Here is a 21,055-nt window from a genome sequence, read left to right on the forward strand (position 1 = left end):
TTGGTTCCCTTGTCAAATATTAGCGTACCATGTACACCTGTGATTCTGTTCCATTAGTCTATTTGTTTTCATGCCAATTCCATACTGTTTTGATGACTATAGCTTTAGAGTATAACTTGAAGTCAGGATATACAATGCCTCTTGCTTTTGTTCTCCTTTCTTAGGATTTCTTTGACTATTTAGGGTCTTTTGTGATTCCATATAAATTTTAGGGAAGTTTTTTTCTACTTCTGTAAAAAATGCCATTAGAATCTTGATAGAGATTGCATGGAATCTATAGATAGCTTTTGGTAGTATTGACATTTTAACATTAATTCTTACAATCCACGACCACAGGATCCCTTTCCATTTATTTATGTACTTTCTTGATTTCATTCATCAGTGTCTTATAGCTTTCAGAGTAGAGATCTTTCATCTTGTTAGTTATATTTATTCCTAAGTGTTTTATTTTTTTTGATGCTATTATAAATGGGATTGATTCCCTTGTTTCTTTTTCAGAAAATTTGTTAGTATATAGAAACACTACTGATTTTTGTATGTTAATTTTATATCCCATAACTTTACTGAATTCATTGATTAGATCTAACAGTTTTTTGGTTGAATCTTTAGGATTTTCTATAAATAAAATTACGTCATCTGCAAACAGAGAGAGTTTTACTTCTTTTCTTTCCAACTCTGATACCTTTTATTTTTTTTTTGTTCCCTGATTGCTCTAGCTAGGACTTCCAGTACTATATTGAAAAAGAGTGGTAAGATAGGAACATTGTCTTGTTCCTGATCTTAGAGGAAAGGCTTTCAACTTTTCACCATTGAGTGTGATGTTAGCTGTGCTTGCCTTTAGTATGTTAAAATATGTTCCTTTCGTGCCTAATTTGTTAAGAGTTTTTAATCATGAATTGATGTTGAATTTTGTCAAATGGTTCTCCTGTGTCAGTTAGATGATCAGATGACTTTTTTCATTCTACTAATATGATGTATCAAATTGACTGATTTGTGTTACATTGAGCCATCCTTACATCCCCAGGATGAATCTCACTTGATCGTTGTGAATGATCCTTTCTCATGTGCTGCTGAATTTGGTTTGCTAGTGCTTTCTTGAGAATTTTTCCATCTTATATTTATTAGGGATATTGGCCTGTAGTTTTCTTTTCTAGTGGTGTCATTTTCTGGTTTTGGTATCAGGATTATGCTGGCCTCACAAAATGAGTTTGGGAGTGTTCCATCCTCTGATTTTTTGGAAGAGTTTAAGGATTTGTGTTAATTCCTTAAAAGTTTGGTAAAATTTGCTAGTGAATCCAGTAAAGCCATCTGGTCCTTAGCTTTTCTTCATTGGGGGATTTTTGATTTCTGATTCAATCTTCTTACTATTAATTGGTCTGTTTAGATTTTCTATTTCTTTGTTATTCAGTCTTGGTAATTTGTGTTTTTAAGAATTTTTTCCTTTTCATCTAGATTGTCCAGTTTGTTGGTATATAGGTGTTCCTCGTAAATATGGGCTCATTCTGATGTCTGTTATGTGATAAAGTCTGAATTCTCATGAGACATGATCAATTGAAAAATATGACTTTTGGAGTATGTTCATAGAATTTTTCTCTTAGAGTTCAGCTAGTTCTTTAACATTGAAGATGATTAAGCCTAATCATTTATACCTTTTAGCACTAGGGTCGGGTTAGAGAAGACTTTAGCACATTCAAAATCAAATCTAGTTTTACTTTTTCCTTGCATTTAAAAAAATTTTCACGTTTGCCTTCCATTCAGCTAGTAAGAACAAAGCTTTTGTGGTATTATGTGTATTCAACAAAATGAATCAGTGTTTAAAAACTTACATGGCATTACTGTTATGATATAAAACACAATTCTTTCTTGTCTTCTGAGAATCTCCAGAAGAAACCCGTTGAGAACTAATGGTCAAGTCGTTTCACGTTGCACTATAAATAAATCTATAAAAAATATTTCTGGATTTTTAATCTCTTGGCCAGTCCTGATGTTTTTCAGTCAGAATTCAGCTCAAAAAGGGTATAATTGTGGCAGAGTGAATAGGTTTTGTATGGAAGGATTGTTAAAACTGCTGAAACTTAATAGTGTTTAGAAAACACAGAAATTCTTAATATCTGAACATCATAATTTGAGTTGCATATGTTAACACTGACTATTTTAATTCAACTTACGCTCCCACTCACATACTGTGTTCCTCTTTCTAACTACCCTCATATAAACCTATAACTGTGGGATTTTAAAGGGGGAGGGAAATCATAGGTGAAGACAGCTGGATCATAGGCCTGTCTTTTGTGACTTTATATTTTCATTCTTTTGCTACTGAGGAAAGATGAAGCAGGCACATTTCAAAAGAACAGCTGACACTACCCATACAAAGTCAGTAATTACGTCAGTCACTCTAATTCTTTGGAGTTTGTGGCTCTTCTTTTACATGTATGTGGCAGAGGTCCAGTTTGTAGGGGTGGGTAAGAAGTGGGTAAGTGGAGATTGGGAACATGCCAAGTGTATACTAAAGCGGGTCCTCATTCAGTTTCTCCCAGCCCTCTGTTTTCTCCTTGAGCTATGTTAGCCAGTTGATCCTGATTTGATTGAAGAAGGGCTACTTTTAACTCACACAATTGGGTTATGTTATGAACAGTGAGAATTGTATTGTCTTTAAATCTGACAAGGCTGCTTCTTAGTGTAGGTCTGTCTACTACAGTGTCTGGAGAGTTAACTGTGCATTTTAGGATTGTGGGGAAGGAGATGGCTGTTGAAGTCTTTCGTTGATAACACACACTGCCATTGCCTAGAAAGGAAAATCTAGAACTTTTTTTTATAAGCTTGTGTTTAATTTGTTTGGCAAGTAACATGTTTCCTTTTGATACATAAGGAAACCTTAACCTAGAAAAGGGTATTTACTGGCGCTATAGGTAAGGAATATCAGCTGGTCTTTTGAAACGTAGAAACGTGAAGGTTTTGTTTCGTTTTTGGTTGGTTTTGGGGATCAGTAGAGAAGCCTTTTAAGGCATAAAGGATGAAGATAAAACTTTCAAATGTTTTACAACAAATTAGCTGTAGTCTGATATTTGGAATGAGATGGGAGACTGTTCAGTGTTGACATAATATACACTGAAGAGCCACTCATGTCTAGATGTTCCAGATGGTCAGCGCCTGTGTCAGAATCACTTGAACTGTTTGACTATTTCGTGTGCCCTGCGTAATGAAGAAACTTAAAGGAAGTTGCGTACTGTATGGCAACAATAGCCTCTTCATTTCGGAAGCATTTGTGGGCACATGGAAACATATGGAAGCTTCCATCTTTCTGCATGGCATTATCGTGTTATTGAGATTGGAGTCTTCGAGTGCTCTCAGTTATTTAAATCAGCGTTTGTCAGAGTGCAGCGTGAGCTCCGGTAACACTTTGTTCCTGATATAATTTGTGAATCATGAAATCAGATAAGGGGATTGTGACTAACTTTTTTGTCATTAATGAAATAGAATGAAATAAAATGCAGTTTTGCTACTCGTTCTGCAAACAAGCAGCTTTGGCATGAGCTAGAAGCTTGTTAGAAATACAGAATCTCAGGCCCCACTCAGACCTACCCTGCCAGAATATGCGTGATCTTCATTGTAATGAAATCCCAGCTTTAATGTTTATAATACATTGAAATAGAAAATAGTAAAGTTGATGTCAGACAAAAACCACATTCATTAAATCATCGTTTCAATTTATGTGTATTCATGTATACGCCAGCTTGCACCTTAAAATGTATTTCTACGGGTCACGATTAAAAAAAGTTTGAACATCCACCGTTTTAACGTGGATAACAACATCCTATCTTTGATTGTGGTCGTATAAACTATGAGAGAGATTTCTTTGCTTTGCGCTGACACCATTTCTGATGTTTCTTTTCTTTTTTTTTCAATATCTCAATTCTTCCAACTCGTTCTTCTCTAATTAATATCTCTTCCCTCTCTGTTCCCTCCTTTGTTTCTTCTGTGCACCAGCCCTCAGAATTGTGCTCAGTGTTGTGAAAATATTTTACCCACATTTCCGTTTGTGAAACTCAATCCACTGGCAGATGAATGCTAATCAAATAGCAGGAATTTTTATTGTTACAATGTTTTTAGCCCCAAAGTTGAAGAGGAAAATACCCAGGTTTTGCCAACGTGCTTTCCTCCTCAATCTGTGTCTCACTTCCACATGTCAGATACTATAGCAACATTTGGTTTGGGATATAATTAAATCAGCCCATCTTCTTTGTGTGCGAATATGCATAGCATGTCTGAAATGACTGTGAACAGAATATTAATAAGAAATACGTGTAACCATGAAGTCTGACTTTGTATCTCCAGTTGTATTTAAAATAAGCAATTGTGGCTGTCATTTCCGGTATCCAACCTAGCCCAAAGCAGGCCAGGTGGAAGAAGCCAACCTCTATCACTATTAAGAGAAATGCTGACTTTCTGGAATGTGACCCTACGTGGAAATAAATCATACTACTTTTATTTGGTGTTTGATCCTTTGGCCAGCAATACACAGTTCAACGTACTTTAAATAAGTAGCTTGGAAAAGATGTGCTTCCTTTCTGTGGCTCTGAGGCTGCAATCAATGAAGAGTGAATAATGCTTATCAAATTTTTTATTGTGTTCTCTCTAGCTGATTTTAAACATGTTGTGTCCTACACCCACACATCTGTTGCTACTGATCCCACTCTTTTCTCCATCTGATTATTCCATATAACCTGTATTTTGTTTTAAGGGCCTCCAAAGTGAAATTTATTTTATTTTACTTTAAAAACCCTACAGGGGTACTCCAGAAAAGGGGGGAGAAAGAGACCATTTTGAAATCGCTAATCCAATGAAAATTAAGGGACTTGTTATTTCACGTCATTCTGTTTATTGGGTATATCAGACTTGTTAGTATCTACAGCAGAATTGCAAATGATTTCTAATTTTTTCAGCTATTTTATCCATACTCTATAACAGTATGATATACATGTATTTGTTAATGTGAAATGAGTTTTCCTCTAATTTTTTGTGCATTTTCCCCCCTTTTCCATGAAGGCCTTATCTGTTTGGAGCGGGGTGTTTTTCCATAAAAGCTCCATGGTGAGTCCCAGTTCAGTCCCGCATGCCTAATTCATTTACTGTATTCTGAGAAAGTAACTCTGTTTTATACTTTTGTTTTCAGTTGCATGGCCTGATCACAGATAGATGCACCAAATTACTGAATAATTTGTAGAATCGGACATGAGTGTTGATATTTAACCTTTAAAAGAGCAGGTTTTTTGGTTTCACTTCATTTCTTGAAGAGTCAGATAAAAAAAAATCACAGATTAATATTTAGAAATAAGAAATTAGAAGGATTCTCTCATAATGCTAGGGTATAAGACAAGGCTAACACCCAAGTTTAAAGCTTCAAGTATGATAGTCAAAAAAGCTCCCTACACATTGTGCTGAACATTCAAAGGTACGATTTATTTATTTATTTATTTATTTATTTTTAAGATTTTATTTATTTATTCGACAGAGATAGAGACAGCCAGCGAGAGAGGGAACACAAGCAGGGGGAGGGGGAGAGGAAGAAGCAGGCTCACAGCAGAAGAGCCTGATGTGGGGCTCGATCCCATAACGCCAGGATCACGCCCTGAGCCGAAGGGTATCAAAGATACGATTTATTTTGAAATATAAATATATTTAAGGTCTACTAAAAATACCGTATAAATTTTTATTGCATTTTCTTTGGTACCAAAGGAATAGAGTTAGTTCTGTTTTGAAGAGGTTAGGTATTTAAGGATCTACATGAAGAGGACATTTGTGTTTCATATAAGAACTCCTAAATAATTTATTATTTTGAGTTATTAGCACCTATTCACCATAACTTATTTATTTAGTAAATTCTTATATTACGAAGCATAAAATACAATTTTGTCAGTCTTAGACATGATGGTCACGGAAAAGAAACAGAGCATATTTGATACTTTTATGCAAAGATGTGAAGTAGAATGTATTTAGGAGCTGGTATGTTTAACATATGGCTCAGAGTCAGGGCTCCAGAATCAGACCATCGAGGTCCTAAACCCCAGTTCACACACTTCTCCCTATATGATCTTGCATAATTTTCTAAACGCCTACTGTTTCTTGGTTTCCTTATCTATTAAATGGAGTTATCAGTAGCACTTACGGCATAGGTTCATTGTGAGGATGAAATGAACTGACAATATAAAATGCTTAGAACGGTGCCTGGCACATAGTAAGAGTTCAGTAAATGTTAGATGCTTCTGCTGCTATTTCTTGTTTAAGGGGAAAATACCATTTTTGAAAAGAAGCTTTTTAAAATTAGATCATGTGTTTTGTTTTGTTTTGTTTTCACTTTTAAGAGTTAAGTGAGCCAAAAGGAAATTTGGGCAGTGTAAAGTATATCAATTCTATAAATGTCATCAGAATACTTAAAAGAGTTCTGCACATGTGTGTGTAGTTCTCGTAACTGCTACTGGGAATTGTTCATCCTCTCCCATTATCCTAGGAAAAAACCTTCCAGCCGTTTTTCTCCTGGACAAAAAAAAAAAAAAAAACACTGAACTAGTTCTTGAAGGTACACTATAATGTGATGCAAACTAATTTCAGTGGTCATCTGCCACAGGAACATCTGAAAATTTCATTATCATGTAAGAATAGGGCAGCAAATCATAAAAACCTTCTTCCTCCTTGAAAAGCAGCCTCAATTAGGACATAGATTGTGAAACTATTCTAAAGAAATTCAGGGTATAAATGAGTAAAAATACCATGCAAGTCAATCTTTATTCTTTTTGTTAACCAGATTTCTTCCCCAAACAAACAAGATACATGGATCTTACTTAGAAGCTTAGACGAACAGTCAGTTTTTAAATGCCAGATTCAACATACAACAAAATTTCTTTGTAGACTAAACTTAGAATTAAATTCCATCTTAGGATAAATTTCTCATTCTCTAAGTACAAAGAAAAGAGTTTTAGTACGTTAATAGAGATTGAAGGTTTAGCATAGAAGTAAAGATGGAGTAACAAATGTTGTATGTTAAATAAGAAAACTCCATTCCTTCAACAGCTTATGTGCTCCTCAAATTTAAGCAAAAGCACTTGTCAACCAGAAATGATTTGAGGTTGAAACAAGATTAAAAGAGCCAGATTAAAGAAAGGGATATATGAAATATAGTAGACTTTTAAATCATTGCCTGTCTTTTAGAAGACTGTTTTGTGGTCTGTTTGATGCCATCGTTAGCTCACAAGAAACTCGTTTTTAGTCACTTATACTAGCCTAAAAGATCCTCCTTTAAAATACGTTCCTTTACTAGTGGTGCATGTTTTTCCCATTAAGATCTTAATGAAACCTCAAATTAAGGCAGCAAAATGAATATAAATTTGACAACTTCTCCTCGCTTGTTTATAAGAGCTTCTTTGTTTTAACAGTTTTTGCTATTTTTCCATGGTATTTAGCATTCAACCTGAGAATGCTTTTATTTACCGTTATGAAATAAAACACTATGCCAAATAAATCTGTTTATAGTATTTCCAGTTGCAGGGTTATATTTGTATTTTGGAAGAATACGAAATTTTTATAGTTCCTCTTAAAATGTAGTGGACATTTCATACAACTTTTTTTTTTTATTATTACTTTCAAGTTGCAACCTTTGTGTTTAGCTAAGATTTTGCTTTTGGTAGATCACAATTTCTACTAATTCTTCATTCTTTGATAAACCGGCTTGTTTAAATTCATGCAGTTGCAGTGAGTCAATTTAAAATAATGTCTTTCCTTTTGATAACAAAATGAGCTTGTTGGAAAGTTATACAGACCGTCTTCAACATTTTAGCCATTTTATACACTCTGGGGATTATGCATCCTGCAGGATATTTGAGTTTGAATGACTTTGTAAAATACTGCAAAAGAATCACACATATAATACTTTTTTAATATAGAAATTTTAAGAGAAATAGCCATTGTGAATTTTTTTAAAATGGATTTTGCTTTCAATACTACAAATAAATAATAAGTATTTATTGAGCTCCCCACATACATGTAGTATTATGTTTAAACTGCTATTTTTGAATTGCTTATCAAAAGAAAAAATATATACATAATAGTGTAGACAAAAGTAGCCCATTTGAATATATCCCATACTCATAACCTGTGTTTGTATTATATAAGCTTAATCTTAAAGAAGAATTAAAACTTACATATCAAATTATATTTAAAGTTTTAATTAGTGCCAAGACCATTCAGTTTATATGTAAATAGTTCATTTAAACTAATCTTGTTCTTTTGAGAATATTTAAAATATTATGAATTCATTTTTGAAAGGAAAGATTTATATAAAGAGGAGAATCTTACTTGTTAACATAAATCTGTTAGATCTTTAAGAATAATTTGTGATAGAATAATTTTAGGTAAATTGTTAATATCTTTATTTAAAATAAAATACTTTCAGTTTCCCTCTTAGTTCTTCTCTTAGAAAAATAAAGTTGAGAGTGAGAGAAAACTTCTAAATTCCTTTTAAAAGCTTAATCACAGTGAGGAATATAAAGTAAAGTTTTTTTTCTTATACACAAAGATATTATACCACTTGTAATTCTTACAGCAATATTGTGTCTAACATTTAAAGTGGAATATTGAGTGTACCCTTAGGTTCTAGAGAAGGAAAGAAACGGTGCTTCTGTCTCAGTTTAGCTGTTTCCATGCTTGCGTTCTTCTAAACAAGGCAATGGACTTCATTGCTGCTTTTCATGCCATGTGCAGATACCCCACTTATGTCCTGTTCTGTGAGACATAGATTTACCCAGATGGACATAATTTTTTCTGTAATTTTAAAGCAGATATTATTAGAGTTTTGCTTTTTTTCTCTTTGCAGTAGGGTGTGGAGAGAAAAAAAGGCAAGAGAAATTCAATATGTTAATCTGACTGGATTACATAATACAGTTAAAGCCAATGGGTAACTTCAATAGTCTTTGTAAGTATTTTGAAAGATGTCATAGTGTTAACATCCCCAGAACTTCTGATGGCAGTGAAAATGATTCTCAGGCTATAGTTAGATGGTTAAGTCTCCCAAAAGGAGTGAAAAAAAGTGAAACTCCTGAGTTTTAATTTAGTACCTTATTTGTTTTGAGTTTTTTGTTTGTTTCTTTGTATTACTTTTTATTTTACTTTTTATTATGTTATTCTCTTGTATCAAGTTTAGAAAATATGATATTTTATGGTCATTATTTTGCCTGATAGGGTGGAGGTTGAATTTGTTCCATTTTTCTTTTACACACTGCTCACAAATTAAGCCAAATTCTGCTTTTCGTTGTTGAATGCAAGACTATTTGTGATGGGCCCAGGGGAGTAAAGCAGGAGTTTCCAGTAGAAGGGAGTCCGTCAGCTCCATCAGTTTGTTTTGTTCTTCTTTAAAACCATGATCAACACAATTGAATTTCTGGGTGCCACATACATTGAAATTTATATCAGACTATTTAATAAATTAATTAATAAATGGGGGAAGGCCTCCAAACACCCAGAGGTATTCTTTTTAAAATGTTCTGTAATGGGATTTATTAAGCCCCTTTTGGAGGATAAAGGGAGATGTTGAGAGGAAGAAAGAAAAAAAGGGTAGTATTGGACGATTGGGTCACCAGCACAGAAGTGAACATAATTTACAGGGCTTGTACTTTTATCTTTTGTTCCTTCCACATATGGATCATTTTTCAGTGTTTTATTTTTCTGCCAACAAAGGGTTATTTTGCAATAGAAATATTCTGGGTCATTTTGGAAAAGTTCAATTCTTCCTCCATTCCAAATTCCTTGTTAGTCTTTTTAAAATTTAGGATAAAGGGCAAAGTGAGTCAAAGTGAAATTTTTCTCCCCTTGGGTAGAAATACTTAATTAGTAGTAATCTTTTCTTTAGATTATTTCTCCTTTTAATTTTTCTGAAAGTCTTCTAGACACACGCACATATCCTTATGTTCTGTTCTGTTAAATACCACAGTCATTCCAAATGTAGGTTGATGATAGAAATGACTTGCTATGAGTATGTTCACCAAATATGCTCTCTCCCCAGTACACAGCACTACACCACATAGAACAGCAAGGTATTCTCAGGGATGAAAACTGTTTTTTGGGGGGGGGGCAGAAAGAGAGGGAGAGAGAGAATCCCAAGCAGGCTCCACACCCAGCGCAGAGCTGACATGGGGCTCGATCTCATAACCCTGAGATCATGACCTGAGCCAAAATCAAGAGTAGGATGCTTAACAGATTGAGCCACCCAGGTGCTCTGGGGATGAAAACTTTTAATCACTTACTTTAAAACAAACTTTTATTAATGTGATTTATTAAGGCCCCATCAGGGGAAAAAGAAGAAATAATGTATAAAAATGAAAATGATCATTCTTTACATAATTTTAAGCATACTTTTATCATAAGATACTTATTCTCTGCAGGAGATAGTGAGTTTGTGTAAAGTAATACTGCGTTGATGCTTTTTAGTTGTGTGTTCAGAAACTTGAGTTATGTGTCGCATTATGGAAGTGTAAGAGGTTTTAGCTTTTGATATCGATTGATTAGACTAGAAGCTAGTAAACACATACAGAATAGATTTTTGCATGACCAAAGACTAAATTGATATCTTACCATATTTCTACTCTATTACTGTGTTATCAAGGTAACTATCTTGCCTGGTAGCAACTGTTTTTCAAGTCTGTTTAAGAGGCATACTTTATATGTGCCATAGTCTCTCTGAAGAAGTGTCCTACCCACCTGTTTTCTCTCTTGTTCCTTACCACATGCCTTAAAAAAACAAAAGCAAAAATAGCATTCAGTAATTTGCAAAGAGCTTTGAATTTGTCCCTCTGAAGCTTATTTGTACATTGTAGTATTATTGTTCCCTGATGGTAATTCTAGTAAAAACACATAGTTATGTAATTGGAAACACCTTTCAGCAAATTCTGGAGTGGCTTTTTCTCTCCTTCTCTCTCCAACCTCCCCAAACTCCTAAGGGTTAAAAATGACCGAAGGAACTAAAAGATGCTAGTTATAGGAACTTGTTAGCTCAGTGATAGCAGTGCAGTTGATGGGAATAAAGGCTTTGAAGGAGAATTTACACTCTAAGGTATTGTAACGAGAGCATCATAACAGGGAAGGATAATCTGATGGCGGTTACCCTGATACCGAGGAAAGGTGCGTGTTTGTTCTGGTGTAGGTGGGGTGGGGGTGGGGAAAGTCTTCTTTTCTGGTGGTAGTTTATTGTAGTTGTGGCAGATGCAACCAGGAAGACATGAAACTATTCGTAGACCCAGATTCATTTCCTCACAGAAACTTTTTTTTTTTTTTAATCTATGTCTTTATTCCCTGTCAGTGGAAGTCTGTGACTGGTGTTGGTATGTTAGGCATGGGTGTGGTTTTTATAGGTAATGATGTGAAGTGTTAAGAAATGTTAATGATGGAAAGAAGAGGCCTTTTCCTATGGCAATGTGCATTACCATAGATTTGGCACAAAGGGAGAGCCAAAATGACCAATCACAGTGGCCTCTGACCAGACTTTTTGCTTTCCCTAGCAGGAAGGTGTCAGAGCAGAAGCCTAGGGAAATAAAATATGTGGAAGACTATTTCAAGTGTCATAAGGATCTGGAAACCGAGATTACCAAAGCATAGTCTGTTGTTTTTGAAAATTAGGTGAAGGCTGTGTGCCATAGAGGAGACAGCTAACCCTGTCGAGTACCATGATATGGGAAGGCACTGCCCTGATTACTTTACACACTTTCCCTAATACAGTGGTTCTTAAATCTGAGCATGCACCAGAATCTTCTGGAGGGCTTGTTACAAAAAAAAAAAAAATTACTTAAACTAAAACAAAGCACAGAGTATTAGGTCCTGGGGTGTGGCTTGATGAATATTTATTATATTTATATTAAATATTTATATATCTAAATATTTATATTTATATATCTAAGAAGTTCTCAGGTGGTACTTCGAGCCAGGGAGCACACTTAGAGAACAAATAACAAATAATAACAAATATAACAAAAATAAATAACAAATAATGCTTAAAATAACCCTATGAAGTAGGCATTACTATTTATATTTTACGTATTAGGAGTCTGAGCTCTGAGAAGTTAAATAACTCAACCAAAGTCACACAGCTAAAAAGTGGCAGCATTCAGGTTTCTTCCTGGCTCCCAAATCCAGCCTTTCTCCACCTAATCATATGTTGTTAAAAGATAAAGAGATAAAGGATAGTGAGCAAAAGAAGGTAGAAATAATGTCATTTGACTTTGGAGACAGTACATCAGAGCTCTGGTGTCCAGACTGGGCTGTGATCTCCACAAGTACGTAGTGAGGCTGTTTCCTGGTGTGTGAATTAGAGAAAGTCTTACCACCATTTATCTGAGGTGGTCAGCAGAATTGCCAATGAGCTTTGGGGAAGGCTTTGCCAAATCAAAATAGAAGAGAAATAATAGAATTTCACAGAAGATGAAAGGTTGATATTAGAAGTTGATGGTATAAAAGCTAATTTGGAGAAAACAGAGAGGAAAGCAAGTACTTTTTTATGGTAGTTACGTCAGTGACTTAAGGCGTCCCCGAAATTGAAGAACAGAACAGAAATAGACACATCATTTTTGCAAACCCATGAAAAAAAAAAAAAGTTAGATCAGTGAATATAATTGCATTAGAGCATTCGATCTTGTCCCCGTACATTGTCTATCTGTACGTAGCATTGTGGCTGAACCATTTGCAGGGTTTCATTCTGTATCATCTTGTTATTTTCATACATGCCATCTCCATTCAACTGTCCTGTCAATCCCACATCTTATATATCAAAATGAAATGATCAACGATTTTATTGTTGTGAGATACTTATCCTGGTTCTGTTGTTCCACTTAAAATCTTCGGAGAAAAATTATCCATCTGAAAAGAAGTGACTTGGATTTCACCAACACATACTTCAAAAAGGGGTTAATTTTTGTTATTTTTTAATGTTACTATTGTGATAATACTCTGGAATTCTGCACTAATTTTACTTTTGCTGCAGAACACAATCTCACAGCACCAGTTATTATTTAAGGCAAAATGCATGTCCACATTGGAGGGTTTGAATACTTCGGGGTGGAATTTTAAAGAAAATAATGTCACTATCTTGAGGTCTGTGATTCCATCATGCTAATTTTTTTACTATCATTTTGTTTTTTAAGCAAAGTTAAACCACCTCCACAAATTTCACCCAGCAAATCGATGGGCGGAGAATTTTGTGTGGCTGCAATGTTTGGGACATCCAGATCGTGGTTTGCAAATAATGCAGGTCTGAAAAGAGAAAAAGGTATGGAGCTTACTGAAGCTTAAACTTGCCACTTGTAATTTTTTTTCTTGAGGGAAATTCATAGTGGTTCTCCTTGAATAATCTTGAACCAGTAGTCTCTGAACCCATTTTTCCGTTCAGTTAGGGTGTCTCTCTTCAACTACTCAAGCCTCATTATGGGGAACGGCTATTCTCTCACTGTAAATGTGAAATAGATTGCCCTTCTGAATGTGTATTTTATTTTGTTGGTGGTAATTACCAGTGTCCTCAACATTGTTAATTCCATACCATTCTACATTTTTACATTATTTTATACTTACATTTTTGACAAGCTAATTCCATGCCATTGCCTCTGAGGTGTGGAGGGAAAACCTTTGTCATCCCTATTTTAGAGACAAGGAGCTTGAGATCAGCAAGTTTGAATAGCTTCACTAAAAGCACCAGTTAGGAAGTGCTGGTATCTGAGTTTGAATCCCTGTTTTCTAAAGCTCCATGTTGACTCTTAAAAAACAAACAAATAAAAAACCACCACCACCAACTTTGCCGTGTTATAAGGTGAAAGATAAAAACAGGCTTCTGCTTAGAAATAAGAGTCTGGGTTTTTTTTTAAGATTTATTTATTTATTTATTTGAGAGAGGGAGAGAGCGAGAGTGAGAGCACGTGTCCACACACAAGTGAAGGGAGAGGCAGAGGGAGAGGGAAAGAGAGCATCTCAAGCAGACTCCACCCTGAGCGTGGAGCCTGACACAGGGATTGATCCCATGACCCTGAAGTCATGAACTAAGCTGAACTCAAGGGTCAGACGCTCAACCCACCGAGCCACCCAGGCGCCCCTAAGAGTCATCTTGGGTAACCATTACTCCTTTGAGTTTATAGAGTTGTGTTTTTTAATCTCTGCTTCGATCGCCAAGATCAATACCCAAAATTTTTTATAATTACTACTTTAGTATGTTACTTCCTATCGTTTGTGTGTAGAGGAGTGCCTGCATTCATGGACCAGGTATTTAATTTTGAATGTTAAGATTGCGCCCTTATTATTTCAGCACTATTAAAGTAGGTCACAAACTGAGTTGTTAGCGAGGCACTTCTCTGCCCAGCTCCACAGGCTGTATTGTTCTTGGCTTTATGCTCGGTACTGGCAGTCAGACCTCAACCCTCTCCCTTGTTATCGCCTTTCTGTGACCCTTTGCTTGGAAATAGGATCTCAGGCACAGCAGGTTCCTTGCCTAAGTGGGAGAGGATGAAGTAAGGTATGCAAGCGTTCCATTTTCTTATCCCATCTTTATTTTTTTGTTACCTCCTTAGTTTTAATGATGCTATCAAAATGACTTTTTGTTACTAGTTAAAACCCTCTGTGAAGCTCGATTTCAAATGCTTCTCCCTTCTGTTCTAATTACCCTTTTAACTTACTACTCCTTTGTGTCCCACTGACTGGTCGTTAGCCATTTTCTCAAATCAGCTGTAATTGATTCCTCTGGCATGGAGATAAGGTGACCCACCCAGCATTCATGAGTGATTTTATATGCTCCTAGGTTTACTGTAAAACCCAAGATAGAGGACTAAACCTGTTTTCGTAGTGAGGACATGTGTACTCTTTATAAAGTCATTTGATTAGATCCATATTCAGCACCTTACCTTGAAGTATGAGTGGTCTTCATTTACCATAGACACCTATGATCCCATGGAGAGGGAAGAAGAAAGAGGATTTGGGAGGAGGATATGCGTATTTTTCCATTTATTTGTTTTAATCCAGATTTTAAAAACAAAATTTGGGATGCCTGGGTAGCTCATTTGGTTGTGTCCAACTCCTGATTTTGGCTCAGGTCATGATCTCAGAGTCATGAGATCGAGCCCAGCGTCAGGATACTTGCTCAGCCGAGAGTCTGTCGGAGATTCCCTCCTTTCCTCTCCCACCACTTCTCCCCCCCTCAGATACATAAATCAGCCTTTAAAAAAAAATAAAGTTTTCTGAGAGTAAGTAGAGGAGAAGTTAGGCTGATTTAGGCATAGAGAGCCTCTCATGCGGTTGAATCGGTACATCCCGTGTAACTACATCTTGGTCCATATGATGTTCCTTTCCAGTCAGCCCTTCCCATCCCACTTGCTATCATTCATTTTTATAATGGGGAACAAATTACATGGCAGAAAAATACAAAAGGCTGTGAAATATTGTTTCACTGTATTCTAATTCAGTGAGAATTTTGAGGATATTTTCATCATTTTTGAAATAAATTGCTTAAGACTCGATATTTTGATAGCACAGAGATTCTCATACTCCTGAGCATCCACTTCTAAGAAGCAACCTTTAGGCAGGGAGCAGGCACCATGTGAAACATTTCCTGCCATATTTTCTCTCAACAGCATCAGGAACGACGGAAAGGTCAGTAACTTGTAAAAATTGCACTGTGTTCCTTCTGTGGCGTTATCACACAACCAGGATCTGTTTTTCTGCTTGTAGATCAGTCCAAACAAGTTGTAGTTGAGTCTCTCTACATTATTAGCTGCTATGGGACCTTAGTGGAGCACATGATGGAACCACGGCCGCTCAGCACCGCCCCCAAGATTAGTGATGACACCCCACTGGAAGTAATGACCTCACCTCGAGCCAGCTGGACTCTGGTTAGGTAGGAGCTCCTTCCGTTGTTTTTAGCAGCTTTATTGACGTGTAAAATATTACAAATGTACAATTTGATCAAGTTTGACATCTGTATACAGCTGTGAAACCATCAATGCGATTAACATTATAAATATATCTATCACCCCCAAATGTTTTCTTGTGCCTCTTTGTATCCCCACCCTCCTGCCCCCCATCCCTACCTCACCCACTGAGCCCCAGGCAACCACTGCTCTCTGTCATTAGAGATTAGTTTATAGTTTTTAGAATTTTATATAAATGGAATCATAGTGTGTGTGCTCTTTCTTTTTGTCTTGCTTCTTTCCACCCAGCAAAATTATTTGGATCCATCCTTGTTGTTGCATGTATCAGTAATTCCTTTTTTGAGATATAATTTACAGGTAATACAGTTCACCCATCTAAAGTGAATTTCAGTAGGTTGCATACCCATCACCACAGTCAATTCTCATCACCCTCAAAAGAAACTCTATACCCATTAGCAGTCTCTCTCCATTTTCACTATACCCTTCAGCCCTAGGCAACCACAATTTCCTTTCTGTCTCTGTGGATCTGTCTATTGTGGACATTCTGGATGAATGGAATCATATAAAATGTGACCTTTTTGCATCTGATTTTCTTCATTTAGCATAATGTTTTCAAGGTCCATCCATGTTGTAACACGTGTCAGAACTTCATTCCTTCTTATGGCCAAATAATAGTCCACTGCATGGATATACCATGTTTTATGTCCATTTGCTTATTCATTTTGTTTCTCCATCAGTTGATGACATTTTCCACTTTTTAGCTGTCATGAATTGTACTGCTAAGAACATTCATGTACAATTTTTGTGTGATGATGTTTTCAGTTGTCTTTACCTTATGCCTCCTTTTGAATTACCTTGTTCTTGAATCTTTGTATTACATTTTCTAGAACTTGGGTTTTTTTTCTATCCCACATATAGAGCTTTAGTGCTTCCTCTATTTCCAGTCTCATGTTCACTGAAAATAGAGAGTACATTGGAATAGCCATTAAGGGGACTGGAGATGAATATAAATAGATCAGAAGGTTTCCCCAAGATATAATGGCTAAACATGGTAGAAATGTTTATTAAGAATCAGAGTCCTTCTCAAAAGTACATGATCATTAGAATCTTTATAAGCAAGTATCGAGAGGGAGAAATAAAATCTGGAATAAAACCTGTTCAACACATTGTACAGTGGTACAGAAGAGGCAGAAAAAATTTTGTCCTGACAAGTATGGAAGGAAACAGACAAAAATGGATATGAAAATGATCCCTCTCCTTTTGACATTTTAAAATATTCTTATATTGATATTTGGAGGCTCCAGCATTCTTTACTACTACTTTACTGGACTAGATTGATCTGATCAATATCTTATTTATCAAGCTATTTAGGAGCAGGCAGATCTAATTAAAATTACTGCACCATCATCGTTGAAATAAATGGCTTATTTTGGAACTCAGATACTAATTAGGTCTATAATAAGTCAGCCATTAATTTAACTGTGTGGGTTTTTTTTTAAAGCACTTTTACCTGCTTTATTTTATTCCAAAATATACACATATTCTGAGAGTAGTGTGCTCCAACAGTTGTCCAAAGTTACGTAAAATTAGAGCTACTTAGTCGTGACACTGAATTCCACACTTCCTCTCTGTCCAGCGCTTTGAATGTCTTTTTTTTTTTTTTAAGATTTTATTTATTTATTCGACAGAGATAGAGACAGCCAGTGAGAGAGGGAGCACAAGCAGGGGGAGTGGGAGAGGAAGAAGCAGGCTCATAGCAAAGGAGCCTGATGTGGGGCTCTCCCATAATGCCGGGATCACGCCCTGAGCCGAAGGCAGACGCTTAACCGCTGTGCCACCCAGGCACCCCTGAATGTCTTGTCTATCCTATTGGAAGGTCTTCTGCTATTAAACTAGTATCAGCTCTATGTAATTGTATGACTCACTGCCCCCTTTTTTATTCTTTTTAAGCAGATGGCCTTGTATTTCAGGTTTCAGCACTCCAACCAAGTTCACTTTAATGATTCAAAATATAGTGTGAGTTTATATTAGTGTCTGTAAGTGGTGACAGTGTTGGTGATTTGCATCCCATCTATTAAGCTTAAATATTAATATTCTTCTGCCGTCTCCTTAGAACTCCTCAATGGAATGAATTGCAGCCACCATTTAATGCAAACCACCCTCTGCTCCTCGCTGCAGATGCCGTCCAGTATTATCAGTTCCTGCTTGCTGGCCGTAAGTAGTTCTCATTGTTTGTTTACCTTCTGTACAGTGTTTTGAGATTTCATCTTAAAATGCTGACTTATAATGCAGCCATGCATATTACCATGGGTCCATAGACCATAGGCCATAAAAATCAGATTGAGGCAAGTAAGATATTTAATACAAATGTAAACCATAAGCCTTAGGACACATCAAGTATGCCTCTGGCTGTTCATATTCCTTGGCCATGAGATATTCTCCTGCAGTTATATAAGTTCATGGGGGTGTATCTGGTGGTCTCAAAAGTTTTTTTTTTTTAATGAGGATACTAGGATATAATAAACTTCATAAAACTTGGTATCTGTTTCTGACATGAAAAAAAATAAGCATGTTTCACTGTGAAAAGTATCAGCAGGTTTTTCTTTTTGTAGATTTTACTGGGAACAATGAAGTAATGATTGCAACTCCATTGGGTATTTATTAATTTGTTTACTTTCATATCTAAGCCCTAACATTTATAGAAATGGATTCACTTTTTTTTTTTCACTTGAGAACACGTACATTGAGCTAGAAAAAGCTTATTTTGTAGGGGAGGCATGGAAAGACAATTTAATATTTATTATCCAGTTTATGGTCATAGAATTAAAAATTCTTTGCAATTATAATTTAATTTTGTAGGATTGACTGGATCCTTAATTTAACTCGATGGCTGTGAGTGCTGTATGTTTTTAAGAAACTTCCTAAAAATCAGCATTGACATGCTTTTAATGGAGTTTTGTTGTATTGAACTTACTATCTTGCCTGGCTGTTTTATGCAGCATGAAGTGAAATAGTCCTAAAACTATTTTATTTTATGTTTATAATGTGTTATATATTATACTGGAAACAGAAAATTTACTGACTTTGCTTGAAATTTCTGAAAGTCCAGAATTGTACCTCACCGTTGGCAGTCCTGCTCTCTTATAAAATTGAACTCCCTGATTCTTGCAGCGAGCTTTACTGAGTGACGTCTGTGTGTCAGACACATGCGATTTAAACATGAATAGCCTGTTGCTTCTGTTCTCAGTGAATTCACTAATTCGGGAGACAGACGTTTAATAAAAAAGTGAAATAGAATCAGTGAACTACGAGGTGCAGAACTTCAGTTGCCAAAGCCCTCAGAGAGGGGTGTAGGTAAGTGGTTTGGGGTTCAAGAAGCAGAGTCTATAGAAGTTATTAGGTTCCAGGTCATCGAAGCATATATTTAGTTCTTATCATTTGAATTAGAAAAAAATGGCACTTACATAATATCAAATTTAAATCACAAGAACATTTTCCCCCTACCTCTCAACAGGGGTGAAAATAACTAGTTGTTGAATGAAGTAGCATTGACTGGTTTGCTTTGTTTCATTATTTTGGTATTTTGTTATTTATCGTGTCCAGTAGGCAAACAGTAGCAAGTCCCAGATACATAAAACAAAGATAGGGGCAAAAACCAAATACAGCTCTGTCCCTTAATTTTTGTGTTCGGCAAATTAGGCTGATTGACATTACTTGATTTTAGCAGCTCTAAACACCTTTGTCCAATTCTCAGAATTACAGAACTCCCTGGGCGCACAGTTTGAGAACCACCACTGTAAGCAGTAGCAAGCCGCCGAATGTTCTCAGACATTGGAGTGACACCGTCAGAACTACATTTTAGAAAGATCGCTCTGGCAGTGTTGTAATGGGAGGCTCAGAGGAGGGGAGGGGTGCGGAGACTCCGTGATCCTGGAGCAAAATAAGAGGGCTTCAGTTAAGTCTGTATTATGGAGAAGACAGGACAAACCTGTGGGGTGTTGCAGAGTTGGAATAGAAAAGAATTAGAGAAAATTTGAAAGAAAGGAGTCACTGGTGATTCTACAGTTTCTAATTAAAATAAGTCACATAAATGCATTTCATATGAGACCATTCCAGATGGACTAGCGCTGGGACCAGGATAAAAAGGCCTGAGTTCAGGGGCGCCTGGGTGGCGCAGTCGTTAAGTGTCTGCCTTTGGCTCAGGGCGTTATCCCGGTGTTGTGGGATTGAGCCCCACATCAGGCTCCTCCGCCATGAGCCTGCTTCTTCCTCTCCCACTCCCCCTAACTGTGTTCCCTCTCTCGCTGGCTGTCTCTCTCTGTCAAATAAATAAATAAAATCTTAAAAAAAAAAAAAAAAAGGCCTGAGTTCAGTTCCAAATCACCTCTCAATAATTTGATAAATATAAAATATTAACAGTACTTGCTCTTATAAAGGTGTTGTTATGGTCAATGAAGGGATGCTAAAGTTCTGTAAAAACTGTAAAGCACCCAAACTAATAATACACTCTATTGTAACTAACTTGAATTTAAATTAAAAAAAAAAAGGAAAAAAAAACACCCCTGTAAAACAGTTTAAGCATCATTCTGTATCTTTGTTTCTTATCTCAAAAGTACTGATTTTCAAATAATAGACTTCAGGGACTTAATAATGGAATACCTATTCTGACTGTGTGATTCTGGTCACGTTGTAATATCTGCTGTATAAGTAATGGATGTAATTAGTTTGTTTTCTCTTACTTTGTGAAATGTCACTGATATAATTTAGTAGGTTGTTTTTTTTTTAAGCACACCTAAGAGATGGGTAATTCTGTAATAATTATTATATTACTTATTTACCTTCATGGCAGAGACACAGAATTAGCCTGATTTTAAAGTCCCCGTTTCCTTAGATAAAGGCGATTTGATTGGGAGTCCTGGACATGCTGTATATTACAGGACTGAAGCAATTAAATATGCAAAAGATGGACATCTGCGTCAGAGGAGTAAAAGCCTGAAGTACAATTGGTAAAAGCAATGCTGGAGCCAGTTTAGGGAGAATGTCTTTACCTGCCCATCTGTTGAGTCCTTTATGCAAGTTAGAGCCTCATTAAGAAGAACATTTTTTTTTTTTTT

General features: G+C 36.1%; 1 protein-coding gene across 1 annotated transcript in view; it reads left to right on the top strand.

Annotated features, from left to right (window-relative positions):
• The window catches only part of BCAS3 (BCAS3 microtubule associated cell migration factor), a 621,209-nt gene that overhangs the window by 296,979 nt on the left and 303,175 nt on the right, over positions 1 to 21,055 (top strand). Inside the window, exons 17-20 of the mRNA XM_034640661.1 lie at positions 5,047 to 5,091; positions 13,179 to 13,303; positions 15,742 to 15,907; positions 18,055 to 18,155. Coding sequence (XP_034496552.1) covers positions 5,047 to 5,091; positions 13,179 to 13,303; positions 15,742 to 15,907; positions 18,055 to 18,155 — 437 coding nt within the window. The remainder of the gene's footprint in view (positions 1 to 5,046; positions 5,092 to 13,178; positions 13,304 to 15,741; positions 15,908 to 18,054; positions 18,156 to 21,055) is intronic.

The sequence above is a fragment of the Ailuropoda melanoleuca genome, chromosome 13 (genome assembly GCF_002007445.2).
Source record: "Ailuropoda melanoleuca isolate Jingjing chromosome 13, ASM200744v2, whole genome shotgun sequence".
NCBI lineage: Eukaryota > Metazoa > Chordata > Mammalia > Carnivora > Ursidae > Ailuropoda > Ailuropoda melanoleuca.